At 38.3% G+C, this 20,938-nt stretch overlaps 2 protein-coding genes across 2 annotated transcripts in view; both read left to right on the plus strand.

Annotated features, from left to right (window-relative positions):
• Nucleotides 1-20,938, plus strand: part of LOC143030971 (uncharacterized) — a 205,277-nt gene that overhangs the window by 114,606 nt on the left and 69,733 nt on the right. The gene's annotated exons all lie outside the window — the stretch shown is intronic.
• Nucleotides 8,596-18,219, plus strand: LOC143030547 (uncharacterized). The gene is made up of 2 exons (XM_076193693.1): nt 8,596-8,662; nt 15,627-18,219. The coding sequence occupies exon 2, from the start codon at nt 15,719-15,721 to the stop codon at nt 16,682-16,684; it is 966 nt and encodes a 321-aa protein (XP_076049808.1). The 5' UTR covers nt 8,596-8,662; nt 15,627-15,718; the 3' UTR covers nt 16,685-18,219.

Raw genomic sequence — 20,938 nt, forward strand, 5'->3', positions numbered from 1 at the left:
TTCATACATCATTCTTCCTTTTCTATATTGTTCATTTCTTTTGATATATTTTTCTTCATTAAGTTCCAGTTCAATCAATATGTGGTCACTTTTACCTATTGGTGTTTTATATTCAATCTTGTCCACTATTCTAGGTTCAGATGTAATTATTAAGTCTAGCCTCGATGGTTCTTCTTCATTTCTATACCTAGTGTTCTCTTGTGTCCATTGTGTCATTGAATAGTCAGTAATCATCTCAAGTAGAGCATTTCCCCATGAGTCATCACCACTCTTTACTGTCATTTCTTCCCAGCAGATTTCTTTGCAATTAAAGTCGCCCATCATAACTATTCTTCCTCCGTCTTCCATTATTTTAGTTAATGCTATCTTTGTGTCCTCTAACATACTTTTATGTTCACTCTCCTCCCATGAGGCTGTTTTCGGAGGCACATAATTGATCACAAATTTTCTGCTCTTCTTATCTCGGTCTTCCACTTCTATCATAATCATCTCTACTGTATTCTTTCCATATATGACACCTTTCACGTTTATATCCTTCTTAGTCAGGAACATAACTCCACCCCCTTGTTTTTTCTCTCTGTTTCTAATCCAACAATTGTATGCATCATGTCCTACACTGTTGGGTGGTAGTGGGCCTTTTAATTTTGTTTCTACAATTCCCATTATGTCCGGTTCTTTTTCTTTCAAATAATCATTCAGTTCATTCAATCCTGTTATCAATCCATCTATATTTGTGTAAGACGCTCTTAGTTTTCTGCCACTTCCATTGTGTTCTCTGTTTCCCTTATGTTTTTCTTTAGTATGTCGAACTGCTTTATTTTCATGTTCACTACTCTCCAATAGAATCTCTCTTTCTCTGACTCCGTTCTTTCCTCGTTTTTTGCCTTAGCTTCAAGTCTTTTCTGCTTTTCTGCCTCTCTTTCCTCCTTATTCATTTCTCTTTTTATCCATACCTTTTTATATTGATCATTTGTTGCTAGTTTCCCTGTTTTGGATAGAATTTTCTCTGCCGTTGTTTGTGACCTGAATTTAATCTTAATTGGTCTGGTCTTATCTGTACTATATTTTCCGAGTCTGAATTTTTCCTTAATTTCCTTTATAATTTCTGGTTCATCTTCCTGGACTAATTTTAATAAACTGCTTACTCTTTCATTTTCCTCCTTGATTCTTGCGGTTCTATCTGGGTTATGTTTCTCTTCCATTCCTAATATAATTATACATTTCTTTTTGTCAGCTAATTCTCTTACTATATTCTCCTTCTGTCTCATCACTTTAATAACTGAGTCTTCATTATGTTCTTTCAATTGCTGTTTGACTATGTCAGTGAATGAAACCTTATTCCCTTCTTGGGTTGATCTCCAATTTTTAGCTTCTTTAGCTATTTTCTCTCTGTTTTCATTACTATTCTTCTTCAATTTCTCATTCTCCTCCTTTACATTTCCTAACTGTCTTTTTAGGTCCTCTATTTCTTCAGTTAAGTTTCTGTTAGCCTTCTCTAGTTGTTCCAACCTTTCAATTATCTGGAAAATGGAGTCAACATTACCTAACTTACGTTCCAAGTCCTCGATCACCTTATCAACTCTCTCCTCTAGTCTTATCAGTCGGGGGGGGGGGGTTGTGTCCCCCCCCACCCTCTTTAAATCCCTGGAACATATTCTCGTCACTTTCTTCTGTATTGCTCCTCTCTATACTTCTAATCTTTACATTTTTATTAGACATTTCATCCTCACTCAGTCTTTTGTTTACCTTTCGCTTGTCTGGCTGGGCAAAGTCTACTCCCTCCTCATTTCCTTCCATATCCCTCAGTAATCCCTCCCCTTTTCCTCTTTCCCTACTTTCCCACTACTCCACGAGCAATTTCCCCCCCACCCTGTAAAAACACTAGGCACTTCTCTTTGCGTTGGGATCCACAGACTTCAGTTTTCTTCAGAACGTCATCCAAGCCGTCCATTCGCTGAAGTGTGTGTGTGTGTGTGTGTGTGTGTGTGTGTGTGTGTGTATTTACCTAGTTGTACCTAGTTGTATTTACCTAGTTGTATTTTACGGGAAGGGGAGCTACGCTCGTGGTGTCCCGTCTTTGTATCTCGCAGTGTCTAGTTTGCTCTTAAACTCATGAATGGTTTTTGCGCACACTATTTCATAGTCCAGTTGTTGCAAGTGTCCACCACTCTATGTGGACAACTGTTTTTCTTCAGATCTCTTCTGTAGCTATGTTTTTTTTTCATGTCCTCTTATAGATGGTCAGCAGGTCACCTCTCTCTCCTTTTTGCTCCAGAGTCGGTAACTCCAGTTTAGCCAATCTCTCCTCATATGACAAGTTTGCAAGTACAGGTGCCATTTTTGTTGCTGCTCTCTATTTTCTTTATATTCTTTTTTGTACTAGGTAACTACAATGTCGCCGCATATTCTAATTTAGGCCTTACAAGTGCGACCAATACTTTTTTAATAATTTCTTTGTCCAAATATGTAAATGCCACTTTTATTGATTCTCCGACATTTTTTTTATCTGTTTGTCATAGGACAAGTCGTTTTAGATAATTACACACAAATCTTTTCCGGATCTCTCTTTCTTTACCTCCTTGGTTTCAATTCTATATTGTCCTGATATTCTGTTTTTGCTTTTATCAAACTCCATTACGCTACACTTGTTAATATTGAAGTCCACTTCCCATTTCTGACTCCAGTTCCATACCTTATTCAGGTCTTCCTGCAGTGATTCGCAATCCTTTTCAGTTTTTACTTTCCTAACAGTTTGGTGTCGTCTGCAAAGAAGCTCATGTAACATTTCACATCGTCATCCATGCCATTCACATAATTAGCAAACATTATTGGAGCCAATACAGATCCTTGCAAAACTCCACTGATCACCTCTTTCCAATCTAAATATTTTTCTCTGAGTACTACTCTCATCTTTCTACCAGTCAGGAAGTCCTCCACCCATTTTAGTAGGTTCCCTTGTATCTCTCCTATATGTTCCAGTTTTTTTATGATTTTTTGTGTAGTACTTTGTCAAAAGCTTTTTGTAAGTCCAGGAAGGCACAATCAGCCCATCCATTCCTTTCTTGCACTATGCCTATTAATCTTGAGTAGAAACATACTAAGTTTGTGGCACATGATCTTCCTTGTCTGAACCCAAATTGTCTTGGGTTTGATATATTTTCTTTCAGGTGTTTTACCCATCTATTCTTGATGATTTTCTCACAAATTTTGGCTATAGTGCTTGTTAGTGAGACTGGCCTATAGCTAGTTGGTTCTTCCTTGTTTCCTCTTTTATATGTTGCTACAATGTTAGCATTTTCCAGTCTTTTGGTATTTTTCCTTCTTTGAGTGAGCAGCTTATTATGTTATGTATTTTGTCCGTTAGTTCTTCTTTGCATTCGTTTAGAATCCAATTTGCAATTCCATCCGGGATATGTAATTTCCTGCCGTCAAGGTTTGATAGGTGTTCCAATATTACTTTTTGTGTTATTGTTATCTCGCTCATGGGGGGGGGGGAGATCGCTTTTCATTAACTTCGTCCCATTATTGTGCTTTCTCTCTAGTGAAGACAGATTTGAAGTGATTATTCATGACTTCGGCCATTTCTAATTCTTCTGTGTATTATATGTTCCCTTGGCATAATTTCACCATTTCCTGTTTGTTTTTAGGTTTACCATTGACGTATCGATAGAATAGCTTGGGTTGCTCTTTGCATTTATCTATAATATCCTTTTCATGTGTGTGTGTCTGTGTACACATACACACGCGCGCACACACACACACACACACACACACACACACACACACACACACACACACGCACGCACGCACGCACACGCACACATTCGGTACCGCTGCGCTTCGGGTCGTTACTCTGACTCTCGTGGGCGGGGAGTTGGGTGTGTGTGTGTGTGTGTGTGTGTGTAAGGTCAAAGCATTACCCATAGATCGGACCTACGAGCTCTTAGCTCTCTTTCGGGAGGGAAATAACACGCAGACACACACACATACACACACATACATATATATAAATATATATATATATATATATATATATATATATATATATATATAATATATATATATATACATATATATATACAATTATCAATATTTATTATATAATAGTTTATAAAAGAAAAAAATCCCTCTTGGTATCCACGCAATTTATACATAGATCACGCTGGCTATGTAGATCGTACACCAAAATATATTGATATTATGTAATTTTTGTCTTTATTCTCAATATTCATTCTCCCTAATAACCGACCAAAAAATATATGAAGCAAATACGCAGTTTGTAGCGTTACTTGACCAACATATACATCGACTGAACATTTGTCTTTTAAATCTGCAAATCATCATATCATACAATTGGCGGAAAGTTAAGATTTTAGCTTTACAATTAACCGACCACAGGCAGGAGCTTCCGAGTGCCGCGCAGGGTGGACATGAGACGATGATGTCCGACCGCGAGAATATGGAATAAGAGCTTCGATCGTCAGGTATTTTGCCTCCTTCGTTTACTCCAGCCACGAAAATATGTAAAAAAAAAAATCCTATCCTGTTTTTGTTTTGCTTCCTTTGCTTACACTCCTCCCGCCTCCTTCATCTTTTCTGTTGCTATCCATATTTTGTGTAGTGTCTCCTTTTTGACATCTATTTTTGTTTTCCCAAATAAGAATTTCCCTGCCGTCAATTCGTCATTGCCACTATCTGCTGTTTTGCGGGATCAGGTGATTTCGGCCCAGGGTTTTTCTGGGCCGAAATCGCCGGTGATTTCGGCCCAGCGAAAATAACCTTTTAAGCTTGAAGGCTTGGTGCCCTGGCTTGGTGCACTGTATAATTTCAATTTAGATAATTTGTTTCATAAATTTCATTTCGTTTTCACACAGTATGTGCAAAAAATATTGTCACTTGAAATGATATATAAGTAATGTTTTTAAATTCTTTTAATAATATATTTTCTTTCAATAATAAGTAAATAATAATAGCAACATTTGGAGGACTGGCCGAAACGTCCTACCCTGCAGAGTTCTGGCCGAAACGTCAGTGGCCGAAACATCCTACATTCGATGCGCTCCTTTCACCACCCCTTGTCACCACTGTCACCACCACTGTCGGTCCTCGATCATTACACTTATATTTGACTTGTAATACCACTCGTCTCGAGGCCCCTTGCCTTCGTTACGTGAGTTTCACTAAATGTTCAAGTTCCTCTTAAGCAGTAGGCCCAATGCCTTGTATTTCCTGTAGTCTCACTATTTTCTAATTTCCATAGGCCCCGTGCCTAGTTCTCTCGTCCTTTGGGTTAATAAAAGGGTGGTGAATTTTCTTTCTTCTTTCACTGTAATTTCACAGTCTTGTTACACTCAGGATCTCTTTCTCTCGTCTCTCTACATCGTCTCTCTAGATCCCCGTATCCTACGCTAAGCTACCTTCGTCTGACGTCACTAATTTTTCTAATCCAATCTCCTATGACTTCTGAAATAAATGTCACTCCTTATGGGCGTGACTTTGAATTCATGCACCAATAGTTTTTTTCTCCTTCTCCACCTTGCACCAATCCGGAAAGCCATTGCAATGCCACTAGCAATATCGTTTACCTCAGCATTAGTCAAACGAAGCTAACCTGCGCTTACAGAGTTTTGATTACATCGATTATAAAACAGTCACCACCGTCGGTGTGTTTACATAGACATAACGTCGCCTTGAACGACGCTTTCCAATCTTGTTTAATAACAACAGTAGGCGTCGAGTCTGAATTATTGAGTCATCATTCTAATGCCCTAGCTCATTTCCATTCGTACAACTACCGGCCTCTTACAGCTCCCCTCCTGCATGCTCACTAGTGCTGGGCAAATACCGCTAATTTCAGTACCGGACTTACCGGTAAAAACAATGCCGTTACGGGATTACCGGTACTTTACCGGTAAAAGACTCGTGAAGCAGTAGTGACGTCCCAAGTTCGAGTTGCCTCTATGACTTAAATCTTTAAACAAATTTCATCCTACTATGGTGTGAAGTCACAACTGAAGTTTTGTAACGTCGTCACTATAAAAATCCTGCCTGCATCACGAACGGGCAAGAGAAGCACCAACCTAGCCCACATGCCTACCGGTGCTATAGGCAAAATGTAAAGGGGAATATATATATATATATATATATATATATATATATATATATATATATATACATATATATATATATATATATATATATATATATATATATATATATATATATATATATATATATATATATATATATGACTTTTCCGTTTGGTGACGCACGGAATTATTCGATGAAACTTTCACAATTAATATATTTTCGTATGCTGATTATAGAAATAACATTATTTTTTTGGAGAAATTAAAGAAAGTGAGAGGGGGCAGGCGGGCGGTGCCCCCTCTCAACGCACGCCCCACCTGTGGCTTATCAGGACCGCGCTCTACACGCGGGAAATGAACTCAATTCACTTCCCGTAAAATACACACATACACCTCTCACGAACAGTGCCACAACACACGCACAAACATCTACACCTACTTTGTCTTCGACTAGAATTCGCTTCCTTTCTAACTTTCTCTTCTACATCTCATTTCAGTTCACCTCCCACTAAAGATTTCTCCGTTTTTCCACCTTTACTACTACTACGCCTCCTACCAATTTCTAAACTTTCGTTGGTGATCCTAATCCCGGCGTCAGCGCTGCCCTCCAAGCTCCCAGTCCATTTCTCCCGAGCCACGACCACCAATAAACCCCTAATCGCTCGCAATTCGCCCGGTGGCAATAGCCCTCTTTTATACACTACTATCTTTTCATTTTCTTACAGACATTCTTCCCCTCCCACAAAAACCGATCCCGCGCAAGCGGGTGGTCTTTCCTAGAGATTCAGATTCAGAATTCGTCTAACGTAACGTAACCTAACCTAACCTAACCTGTGTTTAAGAAATCAGTACCTGCAATTTATATGTCATCCAGATCGTCCTCGTCGTCGTCGTTGTGAGAGACGGCGGGCTTTTCAGCAGATTTGCTTGTAGGAAGGTATCTTTTATTTTCATTTCCACCCAGAAAATCGCATATTTCATGTATTATAATTTACAAAATTAATATATAATTTTCTAAAGCTATATCATGCCCATGTAAAAACTGAACAAATACCCCAGTAGTTTCGATTTTATTGATTATTTCTAAATTGAAAACATTTGCCATGGCAACATGTGCTAAGATTTCACAACAAAATCTCAAAAACTAAAGAGATGATATTAAAAAATAGTTTGGGAAAAAAGATCAGCAAAATCCAAAATGGCCATTTAAAATGCGCAAATACAGCCTCGTATATTTAATCAAAAACACCCACCTCAACATGGGACTTTTTCAATACGATTGATACCATTGGAAAGGTAAGGTTTTAAGGAATATAATACTTAAATTTCATTTTAAAATACCGGGAAATAAAGAAATTATAAAAGAATGAAAATAGTGTTTGAGATCAGCAAATTCATCAGCAGAATCATCAGAATCATCAGCCTTCCTATTTTACGCTTGTCTCAATAATACGCTTTTTTTTTTGTGCTCTTTGAGTAATTATTTTAACTATGTTATTCCTCTTCATTACCATATAGCTACAGATTGTTACGGGCGGGCTGGTTTGTGAAGATACGTTACGTATAACGGATAAGTGCTTAAGAACCAGCTCACTTCTAGAAGCCACTGTAGGACTGAACTATCTGGTCAGGGCCTAGATAATTCGTAAGACTAGAAGTAAAGGTAACAAAGAAGATTCCAGGAAAGGAATATTAAACTAGCGATAAAACTAGTAAACGAAATAATTAATATGGAAAATATTTACAGGCAATCAACACAAAAGAGAATGGGCTTTAGGGTCAATGGGACCGTTACATGATTATAAGAATATGGAAATTATCGTTCAAATAAGAAACACAAGATAAGTATACAATATGGTACTATCTAAGTACAAAGAGATCAGGAACATGCATCAGAATAAGTAATAAGTACAAATATAAGTAAAGTAATGCAATGTATATCAGACACGTAATGTAGGCAAAAAGGGTGATCACTTCACACCAATCGTCTCATGAATCTAAACCTTCTAGTTTTTATCAAGAGATCAATATGTGGGAAAATGACGAGGAGTGAGCGATTTCCACCGCTTATATACCATTGGACCGGAAGCGGAATACTTCCGGGTGAGTGTGCGAGTGAGTGAAAGGGGGGGAGGAGGGTAAGTTAACACACGTCAACATGGGTAGTTTTAGGACCCTCGACTCGCTTGAACAATCTATTTATTTAGTAACTGTCAAATCTGTGCGCTCCGAACTATTCAGGATTTCGCTTGTCTGTTTGTTCTACAAGAGTGCGCACCTCTCTCCGCACGTAGGCAAGATTACATATAGTGGACGGACGTTACTGCTTAACATTGTTACAATACATACATAGACAAGAAATATGAACATAGTTATGTAATACAAAGGAACACAATTCTATAACATAATTACACATATGACGTAATATCTAATATTACGTTACAAGATAAATAATGAATATGCTTTTTAATTTAAACAAATAATATACGGGTCTCGTTTTCCTAGACTCCGCCATCTTTGTTAACATATCGGAGCCCAGTGTCATATAGTCCTCACTCTTCCAAAGAAAGAAGGTAATGTTTGCATTCGTATGTATTTAATTAATTGCAGTATACAGGAAAGGAGTAATGCTCATGGGTTCCCGTCTCCTACTCACCAATTGGTCGTATTTAGGCTCAAATTGGTATACGTTCATCGATGTGAAACCGAGCATGCTTCCGAGTTTGATCTTCAATACTTTGTTACTGTTACAAAATATTACATTCGCATTTCTCCCTTTCTCCCGTATTGGGGAAAGGGGTGAAAGGTTCCTTAATGGATTCACTCAATTTTATTTGGTGCTGCCAACATCTTCAACTTCATTATGTCTTTCGACTTAGAGCAAATACTAGAGAAATATTCCAAGGGATGAGATGATGAGGCAGCGGCTGGAATGACGCAGGGGTATTTTACAAAAAATATTGGGCAAAGAATTGTCAGTGCATAGGTTATTCAAAACCTAGGCAATGGTATATGCTAATGTTATTCAGTAATTTTTTAAGAAGTGCACACTTCTGTGATATAGCAATAGAAAATTAATTTTGTGAATTATAAAACACTAACATGATATCAGTTTTTCTTGGCGGAAATAAATAACAAAACCTTGCTAAAAGCAAATATACTACTGAATGAAGCTGCGAGCATAGCATCGAGATGCCATGTAAGTTAGACAATGACTTTCACGTTGTGAACCGGGTGTTCTCCAAATCCAGCTGACATTAATAAATGCTGTTACAAAGATAGTAGGGCTTCCTTCAAGCTATGCAACAACTCTACTCCATGCAATCCAAACAAGTTCTTAATCAGGCTGTCAGCATCCATGACGACGACCCGATGGATCTTTAGAGTTATAGGTACCACATTACTAAATACAGCTTAGGTGACATATGTTAGGTAGCATAGGTTAGGTGAGGTTAGAATAGATGAATTTATCATCCTTTAATTTCTTCAACCTTGGCATCCATCAAAACAAACATGATGTAACATTCACCCGCTGCAACTTTCTTTGTTAGTAAATCAGTTTTAGCAACTTTTTGTTATTAATTTCTGCCAAGAAAAACATATGTTGATGTATTATAATTTACAAAATAAATACTCTTTCTAAGGCTATATCTTGTAGGTGTGCACTTCTAAAAATTGACCAAACGTAGGCAATGGTATATGCTAATCAAGTACAATTTATCTAGAGACCAGATTATGCCTCAAATCATTACAATCCTAAACACACAATGACATGGATGATGCAAAAATACTAAAGAAATAATGGAGGAGGATTGCAACTCATTACAACAAGACTTGGACAAGATCTGGAAATAGACTCAAAAGTGGGAAGTGAAATTCAATATCAAGAAATGTAGTATGATGTAATTTGGAAAAAGTAAAAACAAAATATCAAGAGATCATAGAATTGATGAAAAAGAGGTCAAAAAAGTAAACTCAGAAAAAGACCTTGGAGTGATGATGAGCAAAGACGTGACACTATTAATAAAGTAGTCGGAGAAACCTACAATTTATTGGGGTCAATGAAAGTGGCATTTGTCTATTTGAATGAGGAAAAAAAAAAAAATATATATATATATATATATATATATATATATATATATATATATATATATATATATATATATATATATATATATATATATATATATATACTAATAAAACCAAAACTCAAGTATGCAGCAACACTATGTACCAAAAAGAATAAAGAAAAATTAGAAAGAATACAAAGAGCAACAACAAAACTGGCACCAACTCATTCCAAAATGACATATGAAGAAAGACTGTCCAAATTAGAATTACCAGCTCTGGAACAAAGAAGGGAAAGGGGAGACCTACTATCTATAGAATTATGAAAGGAATGGAAATCATAGATAAGAATGATTTACTGAAATGGGACAATGGAAAAACAAGAGGACACGATAAAAAACTAAAAAAAGATAATTGCAAAAGTTATCTGAAAAAAAAAGATAATAAATAGCTTCCCACACAGAATGATAGATACTTTGAAGAAATTAGACAAAGAAACAGTGTGTGCAAACACTATTCAAGATTTTAAGAAAAAAAAACGATGCTGAAAGATACAATGACGGGTCACCATGAGCATAGCTCCCTTCCCATATAATGCAACTAGGGAAATACTAGTCCAAATTGTGTTCCAAGGACCATTTAAATTCTTACATGAACTTCTTTGCTGACGATGCCAAATTACTCGAGAGAATAAAAACGGAAGAAAATTGCAGATCGCTACAAGAAGACCTAGACAAAATATGTGAATGGAGTCAGAAATGTGAGATGTACTTCAACATTAAGAAATGTAGCATAATGGAATTTGGAAAAAGCAAAAATAGAATATTGGGTCAGTATAAAATTGGAAATAAGAAGTCAAAGAAGTTGATTCAGAAAGGGATCTGGGAGTGATCATCTCAAGTGACTTGACACCTGATAAACATGTCAATAAATTATTTGGAGAGACTTTAAACTTATTAAGATCAATGAAAGTGGCCTTCAACTACATGGATGAAGAAATGGTAAAGAAAATAGTGGTTACACTAATAAGACCTAAACTAGAGTATGCTGCAACACTATGGGCACCTAGCACAAAAAAGAACATAAGCAAATTAGAAAGAATCCAAAGAGCAGTGACAAAAATGGCACCTATACTATCAAATTTGACATACGAACAGAGATTGGATAAATTACATCTATCAACACTGGAACAGAGAAGAGAAAGAGGTGATTTGTTGACCATTTACAGAATTCTGAAAGGGATGGAAATACTCGATAGAATTGACTTATCAAAATGGGACAGAAGAGAAAGATGACACAAAAAGAAGCTAAAGAAGGACAGTTAAAGAAGAGACCTGAAAAAGAATAGCCTTCCACGTAGAGTGATTGATTTATAGAACAAACTAAATGGACAAACAGTGAGTGCCAAAACTATACACGATTTAAAGAATAAACTGGATGCGGAGAGATACGAAAACGGGTCACTACGAGCATAGCTCTCATCCTGTAAAATACAACTAGGTAAATACACACACACACACATACACTATAAAATTTGATATACGAACAATGATTGGAAAATTACATATATCAACACTGGAACAGAAAAGAGAAAGAGGTGATTTGTTGACCATTTACAGAATAAAGAAAGGGAAGTTCTTGATAGAGATGACTTATTTAAATGGGACAGAAGAGAAACAAGAGGACACGAGAAGAAGTTAAAGAGGGACAGTTACAGAAGAGATTTGAAAAAGAATAGCTTCCCACATAGAGAGATTGACATCTGGAACAAACTAAATGGAGAAACAGTGAGTGCCAAAACTATACAAGATTTTAAGAAAAAAATGGATGCGGAGAGATACAAAAGCAGGACACTATGAGAATAGCTCTCTTCCCATAAGATATAACTAGGTAAATACACACACAAAATTGATGTGGCACATGCACCAGCAATATGCAAATTCCTTAGCTTCAGAAAATATATTTCAACATTTTGTTGACTGTACGGGGCAGAAACATGGAACATAAGAGAGGAGGAGTTTGAGTTGAGGTGCCTGAGAAGTATGATAGGGGTTACTAGGCTGGATAGAGTGAGAAATGAGGAGGTGAGGAGGAGAACAGGGGTAGAAAGGGAGTTGGGAGATAGGGTTGATGAAACAGTATTGGGATGGTTTGGACATATGGAAGGAATGAGTGAAGAAAGACTAGTAAAAGAGGTGTGGAAGGCAGAGGTGGAAGGAGTGAACATGAGGGGTCGACCAAGGATGAGATGGATGGATGGGGTAAAAGGGGCATTGGGAAAGAGGGGAATGTCTGTTGAGGAAGGACGGAAGAGGACAGAAGATAGGGGTGATTGGAATAGGAGGACAAAAGGAATCAGTAACTACCACCCCTCCCAACCTCCCTTGCACTGCGAGCATCATGACACATAATAGTGATAGAAATCCTTAATTTTCATTGTTTATGGCTTAATATGTGAAATCTGGATGCGCCTCTGTGTTCAGGAGTTGTATATGTAGAGCATATATTTCATTCTACATTTGATATCATAATTGCTCTAAACATCAATTGTAAATAAAGATGTATATAAACCTATACTATCTTTTCCTTGACTTCAATTCCACAAAATTACTCGGTTTTTTTATCCTATACAGTTTTGAAATTTTTGTTTTAGTTGTAGAGTGTTTGCTGTTTCCAATGATTGAAACCAAAATTTCCTATCTTATGAACAAAATGGAAAAATATAATATTTTCTGAAGGAGGTGAGGAATCTGCATCTTGCTGGTGCCTGTGTGGAGCAGGAGTCTAAAGGACCAAGCTGCATGGCAGAAATCAAGTGTACCGTATTTTCCGGCTTAAAATGCGCATCGGGTTATAATGCGCACCCATGCACTTCGTTATCTCAGTACACAGATAGCGCGCACCGACGTATAACGCGCATGCCCGATCGCATTTGTCTATAACGCAGTTTTACCTCTGTATTTATATCATGTGAACGAGGTTACATGGAGAAGTATTTTTCATTGGCTAGAGCCACCGCTGGGAAATCTGTTGATTTGTCACTAAATTAAGTATCAGTTTAGGCATCAATCAGGACACAACTAAGAAAAAGTCGGAACTACATGTACCGGTATATGACTCATGTTGTGCGTTGGTCCCTTATTACTTTGTAGCTTAAATAGTTTGTAGGAAATATGATCTAAAAAAAAGTTTATTGTAAGTAAAATATACAGAAAAATTTCGGGATTTTTACAGAAAATGTTCATTTTATATCTTGAGGAAATAATTCGTCTTTACCATTTTTTATTTAATACTGAAACTACGAATGTTTCGTTTTAGCTTTGAACCTGCAATGACAGTGGTGAAATAGGACAGTCTCTCATCGAGGTAACGTTTAGTTAATATAACTCCCGAAAGAGGGTGTTGTAGTCAGGTGTTTGACACGAGTTTATGAACGGCCGCAACGGAATTTGTACCATACCTAAAGTGAAGCAACAAAGCCAACATAAAAATTCAAACTAAGATGCTGTGAACATGGGCAAATATTATGAATATTGATCATGTTTCATGGTGTTTAGGTCTATTTAAACATGAAAAATAAGATTCGATAGATACCTACCTATACCAAATATTTATATACGGTAGCCCATGCTGGCGTATTCTTTCATGTCACCATGGCTGTTCTTCTTGTTCTCACGGAACGTCACGGAGAAGTGTGCCGTCCCGACTTTGTGACGGCCAACATCGTCACGTTGTTGTGAAAAAAATTACACACAGCCGCAGAATTTTTATCGTAGGCTGTAGATAATGCGCACCACCGGATAACGCGCACCCCCCATTTTTAGGCCCTTCCAACGGAAAAAAGTCGCGCACTATACGCCGGAAAATACGGTAACTTCTTATTGGAATAGACTTTAGCCATAGGTAGAAATAGGTAAAGCTCTGTTGACTAGATAAGTTTGTCTCACTCTAAGATAACAGACATAAACCTATTGTAGATTTATTTATGGGCTTGTGGTACTTTTTCTGCCAAAATTCTCATGTTTACTCATCCTGGGGTGGTGTTCCCTGATAAATGGAAACCAAGTGATTTGCTGTAGAAACCAATAAGTAATTCACAAAAATTACTCATTTCTGATATCCTTGGTGGATGGATGTAAGCCTCACACTTTTTTAATTTCTCTTTGTGATATTTATTCATCCATTCCTGCATCTTATTATTTTTTTTTATTAATTTTCATATTACCAGTCACCTAAAGATTCAATCTCATGTTGATTTATGAGTAAGATTGCTATATGGCACAAATATTCATTCAAATTACTTGTAACTCATTTGAAGTGGCCGTTTCCACTGAATAACTATAGCTCAATAATTTTTTCCCACTTTGCACCTTGTTTTAGTGATTGACGGAAGTGAGGAGTGAATCTAACCTACCTTAGTTGTAGGTAGGGACAAGTTAGGATAGATTGACTAAAAGTAATTTACTTCTTACTCAAGGATGTCAGAAATCAACATTTGATTTTGTTATTTATAGGCTTGTGGTGGTATATGTGTGGAATATCACTTGTTTCCCCCCAAAACAAGAGATTTGCTGTAGAAATCAATATCAGATGGTGATTTATGACATCCTTGATTGGTGTGTGTGTAGTGGTCCTCTCTGAAAATTTGACAAAGATATCTTATATCCAATGATGCTACTGTATACTTCTCTTTTTTCTTATGTCCTCTACCTCTATAATATTTATTCAGCCACTCTTTTTGCCTTATTATTTCCAGATTATATACTGTCCCAATCTGTGTTTGTTCAGTGCAACCCCATCATTTTTAGTATTTGTTCAACCATCCATATCTTCTTCCTTTAACCTCTTAAATACGAGTCAAATTCTTGTGTGCAGCATCAAATGCCTATTGGATGATGCATCACACTACTTGCATTATGAAATATGAAATCTGCTGTATTACTTGTTTTCTTTCACTGAGTAATGATAAATACAGAAAATATTGTCAAAACCAGTTCACAGAATTCAGGAGTCACTCAGCTACAACCACAAAATAGATGTAATTTTGATGCCAACACCCTCATCCACGTATACCCACTCGATCTTCAAGACGCCTGGTAGGCATCATTGTAACAAAGAGGTTAATGGTGGTATTCTTTTAAAAAAATCTTTCCTTATATAGATCTTGTAAATACTTGGCAGTAAAAAATTTATTTAAGGAAAGAATTTTTATTTCAAGAATACAAGATTCTTACAGTGGTATTCTTAAAAGAAATCCTTTATTATATAAATCTTCTCCCAAGTATTTATATAAAATTTATATTAGGATTTTTTTTCTAAGAATTCCACCGTAATATCAGTATTATGAGTCATTGATTCCCTTTCCCTACTGCATTTGCGTTAGATGCCCCCACTGTATTTGTTTATGCTCGTCTTACACCTTTCACAAGCTCTCAAAAAGTTAATGTCGAACTTATTTTTTTCTTACAGGTTGAGAGTAAATATCAACATCTTGGAAGAGGTATCTAAAAATTCTGTATATTCATCATGGAACAGAGAAACTCATGTGACACACCTATCTCATGAGTCATCTTAAATATCACATGATGGCCCACACTGGAGAGAAACCTTTCGAATGTGACCTGTGTGATGCAGCTTTCTCAGGAAAGACTAGTCTCAAAAATCACATGATGACCCACACTGGAGAGAAGCCTTTCAAGTGTGACCTGTGTGATGCAGCTTTCTCAAGAAAGACTACTCTCAAAAATCACATGATGACCCACACTGGAGAGAAGCCTTTCAAGTGTGACCTGTGTGATGCAACTTTTTCACGAAAGAGTGGTCTCAAATATTATGTGATGGCCCACACTGGAGAGAAGCCTTTCCAGTGTGACCTGTGTGATGCAACTTTTTCAGAAAAGAGGGCTCTCAAATATCACATGATGGCCCACACTGGAGAGAAACCTTTCCAGTGTGACCTGTGTGATGCAGCTTTCTCAGGAAAGACTACTCTCAAAAATCACATGATGACCCACACTGGAGAGAAGCCTTTCAAGTGTGACCTGTGTGATGCAGCTTTCTCATGGAAGAATAATCTCAAACAACATATGGTAACCCACACTGGAGAGAAGCCTTTCAAGTGTGACTTGTGTGATACAGCTTTCTCAGGGTATAATGGTCTCAAATATCATGTGATGGCTCACACTGGAGAGAAACCTTTCAAGTGTGACCTGTGTGATGCATCTTTTGGAATAAAGGAGGGTCTCAAACGACACTTGGTGACCCACACTGGAGAGAAGCCTTTCAAGTGTGACCTGTGTGATGCATCTTTCGGAATAATGGAGGGTCTCAAACGACACTTGGTGACCCACACTGGAGAGAAGCCTTTCAAGTGTGACCTGTGCGATGCAGCTTTCTCACGAAAGGGTAGTGTCAAACGACACTTGGTGACCCACACTGAAGAGAAGCCTTTCAAGTGTGACCTGTGTGATGCAGCTTTCTCACGAAAGGGTAATCTCAAACGACACTTGGTGACCCACACTAGATAGAAGCCTTTTAAATGCGACATGTGAGATGCAGCTTTCTCAGGAAAGAGTCATCTGAAACTACACATGGTTAACCACACTAGAGAGAAACCTTTCCAGTGTAACCCGTGTGATTCAATTTTCCAACAAAAGGGTCCTTGAACGACACATGATGACCCACACTGGAGAGAAGCCTTTTCAGTGTGACCTGTGAGATGCAGCTTTCTGAAGAAAGAGTGCTCTCAAATATCGCGTGATGATGCACACTGTAGAGAAGCCTTTCCAGTGTGACCTGTGAGATGCAGCTTTCTGAAGAAAGAGAGCTCTCAAATATCGCGTGATGTATAGAAGACTTTTTCGTGTGAACTGTTTGATGCAGCTTTCTCAGAAAAAAAGACCTCACGTGGTGGCCCATACAGGAAAGAAAACCTTTCAGCCTTCTCACCAAGGATTCGTTTCAAATTTCACGTAGTGATTCACACGTCCTCACGAAAGATTGATATCATATATTGGGTGATGACCTACGCTGATGGGCGCACAGATAAATACATTAGACATGCATATATGAATCTTACCTAACCCTTTCATGAGTCTTCATAATGTGTTCATGCCAAATGGATTTGTTATCCGCGTGTCCACTTATGAATTCATTATTGGTGTTGCACATTTCATGAATATTAATCTGTGGAGATTCACAATGTACGTAACATATGCTACCTAGGCCTATAGCCCAGGCTATGTCCTGTGTTGTTGGCTTAGTGCCAAACGCTGCATTGCAATTAGCCATTCCTCGCCTCTAGCCTGCGGCGTTTGTTGAAGGCCTGACTTCTTCGACCCTTGGTCAATTTAGGGGTCGATCCTAGGGCTGGATTGGATGCGAAGGTCGTTGGGATCACATCTGCCTTTATACCAGGCCGCACAACTCCTGAATATTCAGTAGAATAAGCCAGATCCTTCACAAGACGGGCTCAAAGTGATCCAAGCAAAATTTAGAATGTTCACTTGGTACCCACAACGATCCCTTTCTCCCGATTATGTTCATCTTCCGCATCCATATAGCCCTTCGATCTGTATCACTCGGGAATTGAAAGAAGCTCCGACCACTACTTTGCCCGTTGTTACATTTGGCAGGTACACAATAGACCATAATTTATTCAATTTTCTCACATTCAGTGTTGAACAGTAACGTGTGAATGGCGATGTTTGGCGTAGTGATTCATACCTGTTTGGCGTAGTGATTCATACATCACTCCACCGAGGATTCTTGACGATAGCCGAAGGCGGCTGTATTTTCGAATTGCAAACGATTGAGGTTTGAAAAATAGCGATTGTGTGCCTAAATTCTAATTGGCAAAACTATATCGTGGGGATGGTCGGAAATGTGTCTTTATTTACTCTCCTTGGGGTTTTAAAATTTGTCTTCCGTTTTGCATTCTGACCTCTAAGTGTTCCATGAAGTGCACGGATCGTTTTGTAATTACGAAAAATCAAGAATATTAGGAAATGGTGCAACTGGTGGATATAGATATATGTACGTCGTGACGGATAAAGTTATGTTTATCTTAGTGCTGAGTAAACTTCTTTGGTGTATACGACATTGTTACTTGAAATCGGTGTTTCTGTAAATATATCTACGGTAATATATTTAGCAGTGTTTATTGTATCCTTTGAGACAACTCGTATTTCAATGAAGTCTTTCCAAGAATAATATCAGTTGTCATATAATGAATTGTTCATTGTTGACGAATAATGAAATTGCCCAACGGTTTGTAATTAATTATACCAAGAAGAGCTTGTTCGTGGTGTCTAGTAGTAGTATTTCATGTGCTTGTTCTCTCGTAACTCCTGAGGTAACCTTGCAGTTGTAAAGGGCCGAGAGTGAAACGCAATTAAGGCGATTTACGCGTTTATTAATCATTGGGTTATGTGTACAGGAAGGCGCGTGGTGCACGCAGGAAGACAAACGGGTATCTGTCGGCGTGGCGCCAAAGGGGCGCATCCTACCTCAGGCCGAAGACTACCGACGATCCATCTAGATATGTTCGGAACTCTGCCTAGCAGCTCTAGACGCGGTTACGTGCATGTGGCATCGGCATGCTTCCGAATGTCTACACGCCTACGTTCCTTCTTACTCTTATTAGGTGCCTGTATAAGTAGTTATTCGTGTCTATGTGGCACTGTGATCACACTCGTAGAACCATCGCGAGGGGTACATATATTCGTGACCAGAGACGACCGACGGGGAATCATAGGAAATCCACGTACGAGGACCGCGGGTCCTCCACCGAGGGATGGGACGCGACGGCGTCGGGAGGGTGAGGGGACACTGGGCGGAGGTTGTGCCACCATGACTTTCCTGTGACGTGAAAGAAGACAGATATGTAGTCGAAGGGTCAGGTGGGGCGGTCGTCGCACAGGAGAGGCTCCTGCTGCTGGCAAGGGCTCAGCACTTGGTACGGCTCGAAGGCCTCCATCGTGTTCTCGATGTCAGAATCGATGCTGGGACAGAACACAGTTTGCCTTGCCCGTCGCTAGGTGTCCTCCGCAACGCGATGGTTATCCTATCGTGGAGGAGGGCCTGTGTGCTCTTTCGTAGATCAGCGGAGCAGATGATTCGCTGGCCGTACATCACCAGTTTCGTGCCAGTGAAGAGCACGTCCCGGAGCTTCCAAAACCGTATCAGGACAATTGCCCCCGAGGACAATTTCCCCCTGGGACAATTGCCCCCTAGGAAGAAGATAGGGAGGAAGTGGTGGTAGCAGTGGAAGGCGCTAAGAAAATGACAGTGATGGGTGAGGAAAATGGAGGAGAAATAGACTGTGTTGTTATATATTGATATACTAGATTTTTTTAAGACAACTAAACAATACTAAAAAGAAATATAAGAATTAAAAACATTTTAATAATTTGATAAAAACGTTGTCTTTTAAAAATTTAGCTTCATTAAAAAAAATATTCAAAAGCTAATAACCATAATTTAGCTTGTTCAAACCCTATATCATGGATAAATTTGCGGACTTCCTACCAAAGCCTTTCTAAAGTATCATATGATTATTAGTATTTTCTGGATCTACGAAATGCCTATTGTGAAAAACAACACGATAATCAACCCTCCCTGTTTTTAAGGTCTTGTGCAGTTACAGGTTTAAGTGCAGAAGCAGCAACTAAAATGCCCTCTCTTCTTCACTTGCGCCGTAACATTAGACGCCAAAGACAAAGAGCTAATGTTGCACTACCTTTGCCATTAAATGCACAAGAACTGGTTTTGGAAGAGTAGTATAAAAGAACCATCGACGGACAAAATTTTCTTCCTTGTGATTCTGACAACTCTTTTGGTGAACGCATGCCAAGAATTTCAATTTTCGAAACGTATAAAAGTGTAGAAATGTTATCTTCTCTTCATTGGTTTATAGACGGAACATTTAAAACAGTTCCTCAGATTTTTGCCCAACTATACACTATTCATGCTTTGCAAGATAGTCGTACAGTACCTCTGATTTATGCTCTACTCCCCGATAAAAGCCAAGCCACATATACAACTTTTTTTACAAGAGCTGAAGAAACTAAATCCTAATTTATCTCCAGTCAGCATAATGGTCGACTTTGAGAGAGCCATGGCCAATAGTTTGCATGCTGTGTTTAACCATACAAAATAAAGGGCTGTTTTTTTCCACTTTAGCCAAAACATTTACAGAAAGGTACAATCTTCAGGCATGCTGCAAACCTATCTAAATGACCCAGAGTTTGCTCTTAGCATGAGGATGCTCGCAGCATTATCTTTTGTGCCGACTGCTGAAATTGAAGAAACGTTTGATAAACTGCTGGAAACTATAGCTCCGGACGGTCAGCCAATACTTGATTATTTCGAAGACACTTGTATTGGACGACCTTGTAGGAGGAGAGGGCGACGAGAACCAATATTCGACATGGCTCTATGGGGCATGTACAACAGAGCGAAGGAAGAGCTTCCAAGAGCAAACAATTCAGTCGAGGGATAGAATAGTAATTTTCTTGCAAGTACTGGTTGCTGTCATCCCAATACTTGGATTTTTATGCTAAAACTCCAGAAATAGCAGTCACTTCAAGAGTTTAGTACCAGTCAGAGTACAGCCGGCATTGCAAATGAAGGATCACGGAAAAGGTATAAAGATTGCTCCCAGCGAACAGTCAGTTTAGTCAACAATTACAACAACAGAGAGATTTTTTTTATTACTTAAGAGGAATAGCGTATAATCTTAAGTTTAAAAAAAAAACTAAGCTTTATTCATTCATTGCAAC

Source organism: Oratosquilla oratoria, chromosome 12 (genome assembly GCF_046742065.1).
Source record: "Oratosquilla oratoria isolate Oo_2021 chromosome 12, ASM4674206v1, whole genome shotgun sequence".
Taxonomy (NCBI): Eukaryota; Metazoa; Arthropoda; class Malacostraca; order Stomatopoda; family Squillidae; genus Oratosquilla; species Oratosquilla oratoria.